General features: G+C 44.4%; 1 protein-coding gene across 1 annotated transcript in view; it reads right to left on the bottom strand.

Moving 5' to 3' along the window:
• Positions 1 to 16,239, bottom strand: part of syt6a (synaptotagmin VIa) — a 57,471-nt gene that overhangs the window by 2,757 nt on the left and 38,475 nt on the right. The window contains exons 2-6 of the mRNA XM_069141649.1: positions 10,780 to 11,203; positions 9,159 to 9,720; positions 3,377 to 3,497; positions 2,107 to 2,278; positions 421 to 571 (exon numbers count right to left, since the gene is read on the bottom strand). Coding sequence (XP_068997750.1) covers positions 421 to 571; positions 2,107 to 2,278; positions 3,377 to 3,497; positions 9,159 to 9,720; positions 10,780 to 11,203 — 1,430 coding nt within the window. The remainder of the gene's footprint in view (positions 1 to 420; positions 572 to 2,106; positions 2,279 to 3,376; positions 3,498 to 9,158; positions 9,721 to 10,779; positions 11,204 to 16,239) is intronic.

Below are 16,239 nucleotides of genomic sequence, written 5' to 3' on the forward strand. Positions count from 1 at the left end.
AATTTCTCTATCACCTCTATGTTTTATTTTTCCTCTGGCGTATTCATGTCGACGCAAATCAAATGTTCCCGGGCACTTAATATATCCAGAAATCACGCAGTATACTCAAAAGATTTTTGTAGGTGTACTTGGAAGTCTAACAACAACCTCATTTTTCATTTTGGTAGACGATCAAATAAGATAGGTAAAAATACAAGACGAATGAATAAACACACACAAACAGCTGATTTTGCTCCAGTGAAAATAGAAAAATCTGCCAAAACAGAAACACACTTGATGCGTCCTCTAACTTCTTCCCTGCGGCGATATTCTTTCTGAGAATCGGGAGCTAATCCCTCGGGTCGATCCCTCCTCCCAAACCATCGCCACGTGCTCTTTTTAAAAATGCCCCCCCCCCCCCAAAAAAAACCCAAAACGTACCTCCTTCTCAGATTTCTTGGACTCCAGCAGGTGGTGCCAGTGTGCAATGGGCTTCCTCGGATAGGCCAGCATCTCGTTCCAGTGGTCCCTGCCGAGTCCCTCGGCGTGGCATCCGAGCCTCATCACGCCAATGATCTCATTATGACCTACCCTGTGGGGGGGGGGGGGGGACGCGCACGCTGGTATGAATGCGTCTGACTTTAACCCGACCGGACGTCTCGTACATCACGTCGCTGATAATCAAAGGAGACGCGAGTCCGGACGCGAGACGTCGCCGTCGATCGACGCGGCGGACCCGCGGGCCGATCGTCTCCGGCGTGTGAAATGTAAACGAAAGCAGATTTTTATTTATTTTTTTTCTTCTTCATCACGTAAACCCCCAGATTATCGGCACGCTCCGATTTAATCCTCGTATTATAGTAAGGGAAAAACACACGGGGCTCGGCTTCCACTCCTGGAAGTATCCACTGCTTTTATACTGCAGTGAAGAAAAAAAAAAAAATGAAATATAAAAATGTACACAGCCTGACCTTTAACACGTACGCTCTCATTCTGTCAGCACTGCATCCACTTCTTCCCTTTTCCTTTTATAGACTCACTGAAAACATAAAGGTAGCGCTATAATATCTAGCACCGCTCATTTTATGAAGAACCGCACTGGACACCGACAATGCTTTCAATAATAATATAAATCTCTTTACTTAAAAAAAATAAATTAAAAAAAAAAAGCAATTACCTCAACAAAAATCATATCTTTTTTTTATCCAATAAGATATCCAGAATCCATCTGTATATATTTTTCATTTAAAAAAAAAAAATAATAAAAAAGTCCCCTGCTTCACCTCAAATACTCATCTTTTATTGAGCTCCAAACTAGTTTCAATCATCACATTCGCCTTGAATTTAAGGTGAGCGCGAAGCAAAAATGTTCCACCTTCAGCAGATTAATGGAAAAGCAGCTTTCGAGGGTTAAACTCTGCACATATAATATTACAGATAGCAAATTATATCATTTTAAGCGTGATTTTTTTTTTTTTTTAATTTTTTTTTTTGCATCATCTTCTTGGTTTCTTGCCAAATCCAGATTGGTGCAATATATGATTCGTACTACGACACTTTTCATTATCAGTTATTCCACCACTTAATTAATCAAATAAAAAAAAACTCACAACATCACAACTACCGTTTGGCATCTTCAGATGTCTCGTTTTGTTTCGTCAAGATCCACAAACTTTTAAGGATCTTTCGTTTAGATTCATAAGAAAAGCAAACAAAGTTTTATACCCGAGAGAGACAGTGCTTGTCTTTTTGTTTCTCTCGCTATTTTCTGTACGCTGATCGACGAATCATTTCAGTTCTAATATGAACGAGGCATTCGCATTTCAAAAGCAAAAAAATACTGTTCGACATTCGCTGGGATCTTCTCGCCTATTATTTGAAGACGCCACACGTACGAACGCACAAAAACAAAGACCGTATGGCGTCTAATTTCAAAGCGCCACGCCTGCTTTGCCGCAGCCTGGTACAGGCAAAACGGCTTTTAGGCGCACTACCGCCACCTACTGGCAGTAGTAGCGAATTACTACCCGGCGATTTGATTTTTCACGTTTCACGACTGTTTGAAAAATGTAAAAAAAAAAAATAATAATAATAATAATCATCGCCCATCCTTTCTATGTTACTTACAAATCATAGTCCATGACGGAGATGTGCAGGCTGACGTGGTCCATGCTGTCCGGCGGGATGTCAAAGATGATGGCCTCGTTGTAGGTGGGATTCAGAGTGTTCTTTTTAATGCTCGTCTTCTTCTTTTTCAAACGTCTTCCGTCGCAGATGAGCGACACTTTTACGTACGGATCTAAGCGACGAAGAAACACGACTTTATAATTGAACATCATCATCATCATCATCATCATCATCATCTTTTGGACACTCCCCAAGTCGTCATATCTCATTTAGCGACTGCCAGAAGCATTAATTATCATGAAGATCCGGCATCTGGGATTATTAAGAAACAATAAAGCTTCAGTGTTCGACTCGACTGCCAAAATGTCTTTCAAAGATGTCCGCGAAAGATCGAATCATCAGTTTCCTGTTTCATCACCCACTGTGTGTGTGTGTGTGTGTGTGTGTGTGTGTGTGTGGTTTTTTTGGCTTCTACTTAAGCATGAAAGCAACCCTGGAGGACCTGGCAGCAGTAACGCGCATAAAAGTAGTTGAGTCAATGTCTTGTTCTAACAAAGTGGATGGGAGGAACACAGATAGCGGCTAAGTAGCGCGACCGAGAAAAGCTTCCTGAATGCTGTTATCAATCCTCGTCCGTCAGCGATAAATCGCCCGGTACGCTCCATTATGCCACGTTTTTTTTTAGTCGGACGTAAGCTGCCCCGAATCTATAAACAGCAAACAGCCGATTATGCTTGAGGAAACAATTCGATGGCCACGGGATTTTGTTTTTTGTTTGTTTTTTTGTTTTTATGACGTGCAGATTGAAATAACAGCAGAAGCGCTGAAAAACTCAGGGGGATTCAAAAGTATGAGTCACATTAAGATCTTTAAATGTCATTAGACATGGGAGGTGCGGAAAAAAAAAAAAAAAAGGAAAAGAAAATGCCGCGTTCGTTCTGAATTACACCTGAATCCTGGCATTCGAAGCGCAATAAAAGTCACATTTCACAAGTGATATGACTATTTTTGGGAGGCAAAAACCTGGAATTGAAAAAGTGGAAGGAAGTGGCAGTCTATTAAAACAAACAAGGCCCGCCTGCCACTGTTTGCTGACAATGTCTTAATATCGCGCTGAATATTAATAACTGCTGAAATAAACACAACGCCGGAGCACGGCGGGGCTTTCCGCTGTTTGTTCATTTCATTTGCGGTCGGATATTCAAAAAGGGAACGGACGCTTCGCTCTGACTCACCGAAGCTGTGAGTAAATCCCACCCACGCAACGCACCTGAGTATCCGGTGATGTCCATGGCCTTAAGGTTCCTGCACTTGATGACGGTGAGAGTGAGTCTGCCCGCGGTGGGCAAGTAGCATAGTGAGAACATGATCTCGCCGAGGTCGACGCTTTCCTGTCGGGAGAAAAAAAAAAAAAAAAATGAAAAAAGAAAGAAAAATAAATCCCGTTTTGGTTTCACATTTACATTCAGCACCGACGCTTCGATTCCACAATCGGAAGGGATGTACAAGAAGGTCTCCGGCCGAAGGTTCCTGGGATCGACGCCTATGTTTTGTTTACAGTCTGGTCTTTGTAACCGCTACAGCACTCGGCGAAGCGAGGGCTCTCTCATGGATTATTGGGTTATACCGCGTGTTATCCCTCTCGACCTCCGCCGCCAAACTGTAAAAACCTTTTGAAAATGTCCCGGTGGGTTTCTCACAGTTGAGTCTGCTGTGAATACACGGGTCGCACCGAAGGGGAAATCGGGTGCATTCTTCTGGCTTGGGAAAAAAAAAACAAAAGAAGCCTTACGAGCCTGACGATCCTTTTTAAGAGTAGGTGACAGCGAGGATGGATGCAGGCGTATCGTAAACTGTTACTATAGTTTTTACAGTAAGCTGTGTTTCACGATGAATAATACATTTGATCTCTTTTTATTCGACAGAGCCGGCGGAGACACGACAGGAAATGAGAGTGGAGCCGGATTTAAACCGTGGATGTTGTGGTTCATTGTTGACGCTGTAACCTTTTACGCAGCAGAGGAAACTCTCGGTGCTAATTAGCAACTTAAAATATATTTTCCTGAGAAACTAGTCATTTCTATATTCTTGCATAAATTTATTAATTAGATTTATTGCGTTGGAAAGTTGTAAGAAAAGACCTTCGGGTCTAATGCGGGTCTTTTGCTCACATTTGCTTATTACCTCGAAAGATAAAGCACAGCTTGGGGCTGCTGTAAATAGCAAAAGTGTTGTAAAAACTAATTGTGGCCGGATGAAAAGTGAGGCGATCATTAAAGCCGTTAAAATTCACCCCCCAAAGGATCATTAATATCTGTGTCTGAGTTAATGGCGAGCCATCCAGTTGTTGTCGAGACATTTCATTAAAGAAAAACCCAAATGTCATGAAATCTCTAGAAGAAAAGTCAGGAGGATATATCCTCTGGGGACCATGACGTTTTATGTCAATCCATTTGGTAATGAATACAGTCTGGATCATAGATATGCAAAGCCAGAAGTCTCACCAGCATCAGTAGCCAACTTTTTACATTTTTTTTTAAATTGGGCAGTTTTCACTTGAAAAGTTCTTGAAGGTTATCCAGCTGAAACGATTTGGTTTAATTACAAAATGGCCAAACTCCCGATCGAATCAATGATCCGTTCGCCAAACGGTCAATTTAATTATTCTTACTTCCATTACACGTTTAAAAAAAAAACCCCATTCATTTGAATGATATATCCAGATGATCAACATCAACACGAGGTCGGTTGTAAGTTCAGAACAAAACAGAGAACATGTCGGTACTTCGACGCCGCGCGACCCGGTTACCGTCGACGGGAGAAGCCTTAGGGGGAAAAAAAAAGGTTCTTGCCGTCGAGAACTTTCATGGAAGAATCATTTCTACATTCGAAATGACTTTGCAGACAGAAACTTTCCGTCCTCCGGCTAAAATATTAAAACTCCCTCACTTGTATGTACAGACAGATCCGCGGGGGAGTCCTTACCGAACTAATAAGTCTCAAGTGGAATGAGTGTCCGTTATCTGTCCCGCGCGAGGGTCTTAGCTCCATCCCATGAACGGTATTAAGGTCACACAGGCCTCTAATCACGCCGAACGAGCTCGGTGAGAATCCCGCTGATTGGCAAATCCCGACGCGTCTGTCTGAGTGCCGCCGTCTTAACTGTGATTTGTCTTCCTCCCGCTGCGGAAGCGAAGGATTTGCCTCGAAGGGTTGTGAAGGTTCAGTCGCGACGTGAAGAGCACAGCAGAAATGTCGTGTCCTAAAAGCGTAAAGTGACACTTTAATTGTCCTTGTAGAAACACGGGCGGGTTTTGATGCCAGTCAGTGACATCTGCTCTGCTTTAATCTTTTTTTTTTTTTTTTTTTTTTAGCACCGGTCATCTCTTTTGGATAGGACGCCATAAAATGTTGTGAGTACAATCCTTCCGGTAGCTGTTTAGATATTTCACTGAAAGCTATAAAGTGAATATAAAAGAAATGGACACGGTCTCTGAGTCTGAAGAGTGAAGCCAACGCGGAAGTGCAATACCACTAACGGCCAGTAGGGACTAGCTCCAAATAATATCATTCTTAATGTTTCTGACACATGTCAACGATGAGTTATTAGTCATTTAAAACGCCTTTTGTTAAATATTCAATATTGTTCTTATTATAGGTTATTTTCATTTGTCTGTTGCATTAAGTATCAGAAATAGCTTATTTTTCGACGTCGCGGAAACTGCACAAAAAAGTTTGTCGGCCTGCTAAAATTAGCAACGAGCTCAAAGCACTTTGCGCCAAATTCAGCGCGTTCAGAGTCTGGTCTTGCGAACTTAATAACTTACTGTATTTACATGTACATAGCTTTATCTATTCGTACACTATGGCTACCTTAAGAATTCGTCTTTAGTCACTACCACAGTTGGTAGATAATCTCCTCCATTCGTGCCTCCGATTAGCCTCTAAAAACCTTCCCAGAGTAGTTTGTTGACACGAGGAAACAGTCTGCAGTCGAAGTACGTGTTCTCCTTCGGACTCTTTATGACGCTCGTCGGGTTGAAGTTATCGATAAATGTCCCTCATTGATCTTGTGAACCGAGGAGAGCTGCCGCCGGCCGTTTCCCTTCATCCTTCCTCCCTCGCCGCGCCGTCTTTGTCGCTCATTAAGCTGCGCTGAGTCTTACATAGTTTCACGTCGAACAACACTTCTTATTTGTTTTGCTTTGTTCCCGCTGAGCGCCCCCCCCACCCACCCATCCCATCCCACTCCTCCATTACCCCCCCACCATCTGTGCATTCTTTATGTTGCCAATCTTGACTTTAATGTGAGCGAGGGATTTTGTCATAAAATCATTTGGCCGTTCAATAAAGTTTGTGTGCCAAGGAGAAGGCCGCCTGCTTTTCTGCCCACTAAGCAATCATGTTGAGATTATTGAACAACCTCTGAAGGGGTTGAGCAACTGGAGAGGAAAGATTGGGGGGGGGGGGGAGGTCAGGTCATGGGGGGTCAGATGTGAGGGCTCTGAAGCACCTAACAAGGGTCCAGAAACACTTTGTTCCTGAAAATGGCCCTTAGACATCGTCAGCAAACAACAAAGCCAATAAAAAATATATATATATTACATGAGTGAGTTGGAGTCAGAAGGATCCTTTTATGTTTGAGGTGTTAACTTTCGAATACATTTTAATTCGCAGTTTAAAGCTTGACGACGTGGGTTGAAAAGTACTGATTTCTTACAACCGATTTATTTATTTATTGGCCTAAACCGTTTCAATCGCTCAGATTCTTCTCCTAAAATGAAATTATTTGTCGAGACAGAGGCGGCATATAAACACATCGGGCCAAAAAACTGGCAGCCAGTTAAACTAATGACAAAAATATGTAGGTTCAGTCACAGCTGACAGTTTTGGATTTAACATTATATAAGCCATAATGGCCCACTTTGAAAAGTTAGTGCAGTAAATAAGAGATATTGTAAATAATTTATATTCTAAAAAAATTATCGGAAAATCCACACTGCGGCAATGTTCCTGTTTTATTCAGACAAACATTATTATTTAACGTTGATTTGAATACATCTACCAGTAGGAGAGAGTTTAATTGAATAATTTTAGTTACACTCAAAGCATTTTTCTGTGGCAGTAGATTTTTGAACTTCACGTACTTCAAGTTACGTACGTTGAACGCAGAAAAATAGCGTAAAGATGTGCTTTTATTTCACCGGAGCGTAACTCTTGCCGAAGCTGTTTTTTTTTTTTCCTCACCGGTTCTACGGACTAATTAAAACGGCTTATCGGGTTCCCTCTAAACGTGTTTGGAAAAACCTCGACTGAAAACGCCTTCAGCGTGGAACCAGCTTTACTTTTACACTTTCATCAGCTCTTCTAGCTGGCTGGTCGTTAGGGATTATCACTTAAATCTTGTGGCGTCACAGCAGGAAAAGCGCCGGTGTTAACGGCCAACGTTGGTTGGAGCTGGTTCCAGGTTTTGCTGTCGTTCTCGCCGGTTCTCCGGTTCACCTGTGATTTCCTGCTACGACAAACCAAAACGTCTGTCGGGAACTACGGACACCGACTTTGTGGACTGGAGGGCCCGTTTGTCCCTTTGCGGGCCGAACTGCAGAATCTGAACAGCACATGCCGATCTGTGCTTCAAGCCAGCAGCGAAGTTCGACCAAAGGCAAGCGCCGAGAAAAAAACCCCAACACATTTTCAACCAGGGTTTCAATCTATTTCCTTCAATTAGCGCCGGCCGAACGCAGCCTCGAGCTGGAACAGAGGCGCCCGCTTTTTCCTCCTGATTTTTAAATGTATATTTTCAACATTTCAACACTTCGGTGCAGTCTAGATTTAAAGGAAACCAAAACTGTCGCCGCTTGCGGCGTTCGTCGTGCCGCTGTGAAAATAGAGCCCATACGGTCTTAAAAGTACTGGAATTAGCCAATTAAAAAAAAACGCCCAGCTTGTGTACGTTTTAATTGAACATTGTTCCCTCCAGTTGCTGAAGCTGCACAGATACCGTGGTGTTTTCGCTGCTCTCGTGTCTTCTGTTAATTCAGAACTGTTTTAATCAACCTTTCTGCGCGACCTGATTTATAATCCCACGCTTCTCGGGTCAATTTGACCGGCCGCGATGTGCAGCTCAACCCCGCATATAAATCAGCCGGTCCGTTCGGTCCGTAGTTTATTCGGCCGCGTTCTGAACAGCGCCGAATTAAAAGGGATAAAAGGCTGCATCACCGAGGGCAACGAACGCCGGGAGAGGAGAAATCTGGAGCCGCAGATGGCTGTCGAGGGGTCGGACCCTACGTTTTGTCTCTTCTGCAGCAGAATTCAGACTCGCGTCAGAGCCGGCTGGAGTTTTTAGCCACAACATGTAAAATACCGCTCCAATAATATCCAAAACCAGCTCACTTATTTCATAACGTCTCTTTTTGACAGCAGCCATGAGGGTGATGGGAGAAAGGGGAACCGCTGAAACCGCCGACGAGTCAGCCGCAATTACCGTCACGCCAGAAATACCAGCAGTTGTCCGACAGGCGGGTCAAACGTCTGCAGACCTGAGAAATATTACAATTCTCAAATAAATTGGGAGGCAATCAGGCGCTTTAAATCAGGATTAATAGGCGCAATATTCCCTGAGTTTAATCTTCCTGTAAGACTCCAGAAATATTACAGAGGACGTATTTTTCCGGTTGAAACCGTAACGAATGCGTATAAACCGTTTTTTTTTTTTTTCCGATACACAAAAAGACTATCAACGGGTTTTACCTAATTTATGAGCACCTGTTTCTTCTCAGCTCAGTGGGAGAGTTTCTTGCTGCGTTCGAATGAGGTCGTATTTACCGCGTGCACGAGAAGAGTCCGTACGAACGGCGCCCTCTTGTGGTACCGACGACGGTAAAAAAAAAACGCCGAAGCGGGTCGCCAAATATCATAATACGCCCGACACCAACATTTACACTCGAGCTGCACAGTCTGACAGACAAAAAATAACAGGTCAGTAAAAGTATTTCTTACTTGACACCGAACCTAGCAGAGGAATCAGAAAAAAAGTCCGATATTCTTACGGTGGTGGCGTACTGGATGTCCCGCCATACGTTCGTCTCCCTGGAGAGGTCCGACGTCTCGAACAAGTTCTCCAGCACCACCTCCCCGATCATATCGTGCCGTGAAAACCGATCAAAGTCAAAGACGCTCATGTGGAGCTTGCGGGCGGCCAGATCGTCGTAAGGCACGGGGAACTGGAAGCTCTCGCTGAACGTGGGGTTGAGCGTCTTCCGGTGGACGCGGGTCTGGAACTTCTTGCGGTCGGGCAGCAGGTAGATCTTCACGTACGGGTCGGACGTGCCGCACAAGTCCTTGGCGGGCAGGTCGACCGCCTTGAGGATGTTGACGAGGAGGGCCTCGTTCTCGTAGTCGTACTTGAGAGAGAAGTTGATGCTGCCGCAGTTTTTGCTGCTGCCGTTCTTGGACGAGTCCTCCGACTCCGCCGTCTTCTCCTGGTAGAGCTCCGGCTGGATGCGGCCGATGCTGGTGGGCTTTTCGTCCTTGTCCGGCATGTAGTCGTTCCCCAGGTCCAGACTGCACACCTGCATCTGCCTGGGCAGGTGTCTCTTGAATGAATTGTGTCTGTAGGGAACAAAAAAAAAACCAACAACAACAAAAAAAAGACAAGGGATGAAGAAAAGAGTTGTAGTTTGTGTCAACGAGCCGTTTTCACAAGACCGACAGGGAAACCGTTAAATTGAGGAGCCGAGCGACGCCGAGCCGACCTCAAACGACTGAGTGTTGACAAAGGACGGCTGATTGTTGTAGCGTCTTCCGTCGAACCTGCAATTGACCACAAATAACAGCCGGCGGCCAGACCTGTTATTTTCCGCGCGAAGAAGGAAATAATGAGTGACCTTTGACCTGTATTTATGTCGTTTCACTTCAGGAAATCAGGCGACTATTCTCACACCGCTGTCAATCTGGTTGTAAGGTCTGAATACTGATATGTCTGATCGGCATCTGTTCCTCAATTTCGCTCGAGGGCAAATGCTATAAATGGTGTAGGTCAAGGTCCAACGGCGCCAAATTTGTGAAACAACAACAGCTCGATGAGGTCCAGAGGCGGCGAACATGAACGGGAATTTTTGCCTCGTTAGTTCAACAACAAATAGATGATTCTTGGTAGGCAGAATGAACCGCTCGCGTTCACTTATTTACACGCGGTAAACGAACAGATCTGGCGAAGCTTCTCCAAGCTGTGTTTTTTTTCCACTCGATCGCATTCATTCTTATGAGGAAGACGTCACGTATAATTAGCTTTACCAGACGGACCTGCAGAGAGATGCCTCTGAGGCAGAGTTCAACATCCGCAGCGTTTATTGTAATTAACTTTGTAGGTTACCAAATTGCTCCGATAAAAACGGATGCCCTCATTAGAGACGTATTAAGGTTATTTGGTGTCTGCCCTCTGAAAACACCAAGCGCTCCGATTCGCACGCTTTGCTTTGTGCCGGATTGACGGCGCTTTCCACGCCGGACGTCTTGAGCTGGAAATGCACGCTCGCGTGTAACCCCAAAGCATGCTGTCGCGTGGATAACCACGTCACGCAGTCTTGTGTGTGCGTGTGTGTGTGTGTGTGCGCGTGTGTGTGTTTGTGTGTGTGTGTGTGTGTGTGCGTGCGTGCGTGTGCGACTAACCGAGTGGAGGAAGCCGGCTCAGTGGTTTGCCTCTGCATGCGTTGCGTGCGGCGCAGGAAGTGCTCCCTCATGGAGAGCTGCACATCGGTGGGGATGTCGGGGGAAGTGTGGCTTATCTTCACCGCCGCTTCCAGGAAGCCCATCGAGCCCATCAAGCCCGCGGGGTCCTTCGCCTTCTCTGTCGCCATGGTGACCGGCGGCTGCTGCTGCTGCTGCTGGGGACTGGGCGGCGGGAGAGGCGGCGGGAGAGGCGGCCGGATCGGGCGGTGCAGCGGGTCGCGGGCCGGGCTGAGGGACAGCGTGGGGAAGTGGGCCTTCGTCCGCCAAGGCACCCAGCACAGCTTCCAGGAGACGAACGCGAGGAGGCCCAGCAGAGCCAGGCCGCAGACCACAAACACACCGAGCAGGAGGCCAAAAGTAGCGTCTGGTGACGAGCCGCGGGGACCAGAAACGCAGGATCACACAATATGGACAAACAGATGGTGATTACAAGGGTGGACGAGGACACGGAGAGAGAGAGAGAGAGAGAGAGAGAGAGAGAAAGAGACAGAGACAGAGTCTATTAGGACGCGATTTGTCAAACGGCCTGGTGCTATATCAGTGGTTTCTATATAAGACTGAAGCGAATGCACTGGGAGGGCTTCATAAATATTAAAGTAGCTTCCATTAGTCTTTGGTTCATCCGAGGGATAAGGAAAAGAAAGGGAAGTGTAAACAGAATTCAAATGTGGGTATAGTATGCGCTCCTGCACGCACGTGGATGATTCCTCTGACATTATACTCACTGTAGAGGTAAAAGTAATTACAGTGTGACAACGAAACCAAACAATGCAATCCATTTGAATTAGTAAGAAGACTCATGGGAATAGGACGGAGGTGTCGGCAAATCCTCCTCTGGGATTTTTCTTGAACCCAGAAGCAGATCAAAAGGAGCCAGGCACAGTCAAACTAATTTATTTTCCTGGTATGGAAAATGCTTCCTGAGGAACAAGCAGCATACAAAGAGCTGGAGACGAACCAAGAACGCTGACGAGGACTCGGATTCACGTGGACCAGTGGAAAAAATAAAAAAAAATAAGAAAAGGCCAAATGCAGGAAACATACAGTGCTGCATCTCCAGGTTTTTTTTTTTTTTGCCTGCGGGACATTTTTCCTTCAAGTGATTATATTTCTCCACCTGATGCTCGCGGCGTCTCCGACACTCTTCCGCCGGGATTGAATTCAATTCTCTATATTCTGCAGGAGTGTCGGTTTCCCACGTGCCGAAATTGCTCAGATTTATCCACAATAACTTGCACTGAGGAGCGACTCGTGGCCTCTCGCTGGCTCCCTAAACTCCTCTTCTCCCCAACAACAAACGGGCGGATAGCAGGGCGCTTTTTCTCTTTTCTGTTATTTACCCAACTCAACCTTTTCTCTCCGGAGTCAAATATTAGTGTTAACAAGTGCAGAAACCCGCAGGTGAGGTTGTGTTTATTCAGGGTTCGACTTTTAGACACTAAACGGTTTATGTAATTTATTATGAAGATGGACGATCAAAAAAATTGCTTAAAGTATCAGCGGGAATGAACGAAGTGCATTTACATTCAATGCTCCTTTCTGCTTATTTATCTAATCGCTTTAGTTACTGGTTATGGATATGATTTAGAGACACAATTACGAAAGCAAATAAAAATGAAACATTGTGAGCTCATAAATCATGCTATACATTTTTTTTTAAATCAATTGTTTTCAATTCTTTTGGTTTGTGACCTAAAAAAAAAAAGCCTCATAATGCTTCAGATTTGAATGACTCGTTAGTATTTTGTGCCACTCTGACCTGTTTGAGACGTCAAAGTCAAATTATGCCATATCTCGTGCCAAAAAGTAAAAAAATTGCAAATATATCACGATATTTATCCAGATTTGTTTTCTTTTTCTTCTTCTTTCCTCTTCTGCTAATCATCTCCCAACCTCTCGGATTTAATTTGTGACTCTTGGATTGGAAACCACTTGACCAAACTATTAACATTACATCTAAATTATTTAAAGCTATAGCGCCACCTCTAGCAGCTCCAACTGTAAAATCAGTTATTTAATTCGTCATATAAAGTGATATATCAATCACAGGACCCACTTTCCTGCATGATGAGGACTTTTGATACTTTTAACAGTTATTTTGCTGATAATACTTTTGTACTTTTGGAGTATTTTTTCATCGTGAAAGTGGTTTATTCATGAAAAAGATATGCTTCCACCAAAGAAGTACAAATTACGCAGCAGAATGGTTTCCACTGTCACAATAATATAACAATTATTACAGTTATACATTGTAGGTGAAGTTGTAGCTACTTTAAAAATGTTTTCTATACATCTCGGTAAGTGAATCTGTGCAAGTGCATCTTATGTTACAAAGTCATCACCTCTTGTTTGTATAATCATCAGCTAAACGTTTAAAAAAAAAAAGTGCATTCACCTCTACGATCTTGTAAAGTAGGAAAATAAAGCCGAATTAAATGAAGACACTCAAGTGAAGAATATTAGTCATTTAGTCTCCAAGAATAACTCGCTTCATGTGACGACCTACCGCTTTTATTTTTAAACTATTCTTCCTCGTCCAAAAAGTTATGAAAAGGGTGGAATTTGCCACCCGGTTCTGCACAAATGAAGAGCTTTCATGTTCAGAATTCAAACTAAAGGGAGAGTCCACAAAGGAGAATTTATAGCTTAGCCAAGCGGCGGACGTGATTTTCGAGTCTGGAGGATTTGTGCCTGAGGAGGATTTCTCGGCTGTCCGCGGCCCCGGCCTCTCAACGTCATCGGAAATTTCACAGAGCTCTCCTCAAAGCTTCATCTCGACCGGACTGTCGCTGGCAGAGTTTTTCATCCGCCGTCACGGCAAATCGAAGCTGACCCTGCGCCGCGCGCCGAAATATGCCGCCGCACGCCCCCGCGGTGACAATCGCTCGCTGCAAAATACGTCCACAGGTCAGAAATTTTGTATTTTGAGAATTGACAGTGTGGATTGTTTTTACTTTTTCAGCTGCGGCAACAACCTTCAGAGAGACACATCCACTGCAGGTTTTCAGAGTCCCTCAGACAAAAGGTGGATTATTTTTTTTTTTCCCCCACTCCTATTACTCTTTGTCTTATCTACATTTGGCAAATAGTTATCCCCTAATTAAACTGAAGTTCCCATAAAGCTTCGGGGAATATAAACGGGAAGTACAAAAGTTTCCACGCATTCGGTTGGTGAGCTGTCCAAATGGTCGACTCGCGCTAAACCAGCCTCGAAGCGTCAAAGACTAACGGAGCTTTAAGTAAAGCCGAGACGAAAGCCGTCGTCACGGCTGCCTGGCGAGAGCTTCGAGACGTCGGGGAACACAGGACGTCATCTATATCGAATAACCGGAGAGCAAACAATGATATCAAGATCTGAGGTTAGAGCGCAGAGGGGGGGGGTTCACCGGTCCGATGACCTGAATGTGGGAAACATCCATCGGGGCTGCATCGATGCGGATTCGTTAGAAGAAACGGTTGAACGTGTTTATTCGTCGCCGCCGGAAGTAAAGAACACGTCAAGAAAAACTAGCGAAGCAACCAAAGACGTGTGGAGAGAGAGTTTAAAAAAAAAAAATAGGGAGTTAACAGCCCAAATAAAAATGTTCAGTCCGAGGGAAATGGAGAAGTCCAGCAGAGTAGGCTGGGCTGTGATTGGTCCATCAAGACTGTCTGAGCTTCAGCATGAGACTGTCGACCTGTCCGTCAAACTCTTCTTCTTCTGTTTACATCTTTGTAGCCGAACACTTCTTGTTTAGATTATTTGAATTGTAGGTGGTAGTCCGGCGGTTAAATGCTAGATGTCACCCGCCTATAAAAGAAGAAGAAGACGTCTTTTTTTCCGCGATGCCGCTGCAGGTTTTTATGGACGTCGAGCTACGATGAAGATCAGAGATGATGAACGTCACAGTTTGAAAAACCTCTGCGGCAAAGTACGGCTAAAAATAGCAGACATGAAACTTTTTTTTTTTTTTTGAAATGCAGAGTATGCAAGAGTTCGGACTTTGGGAGTTAGAAGTTGACATTTGCAACTCCGGAGTCACAAACGCGTCCGGAGACTCCAGAGGACGGGAGCACTACTTGAAATTGGAGCAGCATCATTCTTGCTGACACCAGCTGGGCTCTGACGAACCCCACTGTGAGTTACTGTGACAAAGAGGTCTCGTCTCAAAGGTCCACAAACAAGACTTTGTTCAAGAAACAGAAAGCCCGTTATCTAATCTCCGTCGATGAAATTTAAACACCGTCCACACCGTTCACTTTTCTTGATGTTTTTTTTTTTTTTTTGCCGGGGCTCTTTGCACATATGAGAACGCCAAAGTCCACGAAGGCCGCCCGTCGTGTTCCCATTCTCATCTCAGGGCCTCAGATGCTGACGATTTGTCGCGTCCTGCCGGTGTTTAAGAAGATACTCAAAAGGTGACCAAAAACCATGAGGTTAGGTCGAGGAAAAGATCGCGGTTTGGGTCAAATGTGGCAGTTGTGTTTGGTTTAGGCACCGAAACTACCAAAACAAACCTGCTCAGGATCAGAAAAAGATGATGGTTTGGGTTCAAATGAGTTGTTTCTTGCAATTTAAAAGAAGTCCATGTTGACTTTGGCTTTCTCACGAACTCAACCATCGGTCTCCCGGGTAAAAGACCCGTGTTTGTTTCATCCAAACTGACCTCCTCCTTTTTCCACTCTTTCTAGTCCATCCTCCATTAAAAACGTGAAACTTCAGACCAGCCGGCAGAAACAAATTACAGAATGCTTGCAGAGATATTGCTGATTGTTCTCAAATAAATAAATTTAAAAAAAAGCAATTAACGGGATAAGCTGAACACATTTCATTAAAAAAAGCTTGGAAGCAGATTCAACAGGTACGTTCCCCCACTGGCAACACAAGAGGTTGGAAACTACCGTTTTGTTGGGTTCACGCTCTTATTACAAAGTAAGGAGCTTCTGTTGCCGTAGTCTCGGTGTTTCTTTTGTGTTTTTTAAAAAAAAAATTTTTAATTTAAATGCTTCACGCAATTTAAATCACGAGGCTTTGCGCTTTTAAACGGTCTAGTTTGTCAAATTGGATCCGGGAACGAGACGAGCGGCGCTGGAAGAAGAAAAAAAATACGCTGAAAAGCTTTCGCGGTGGCTGAAAATCGCCCGACGCCCGACGCGCTCTCGGCCGCGGGCGGACTTCCAACTGGATTTGAACTCTTGATTGATGAAGTGCGCAAGAAGACAGGTTTCCCAGACGAGGCCGCAGATTGAAGAAGAGTCAACCCGTCGCGAGTCGCGGTGTGTAATTACATTTTGTTTTCGTCACAACTCCGGCGATCGCCTTTTTTTTTTTTTTTTTTTTTTTACTTTTACTTTACAGAGATATAAAAAGAAGTAGAAACTGATGTTCTTTTTCTTTATAATAATCGCAGCGACCGGATC

The sequence above is a fragment of the Embiotoca jacksoni genome, unplaced genomic scaffold (assembly GCF_022577435.1).
Source record: "Embiotoca jacksoni isolate LCO1_2020_lvr unplaced genomic scaffold, fEmbJac1.0.p SCAF_9, whole genome shotgun sequence".
Taxonomy (NCBI): Eukaryota; Metazoa; Chordata; class Actinopteri; family Embiotocidae; genus Embiotoca; species Embiotoca jacksoni.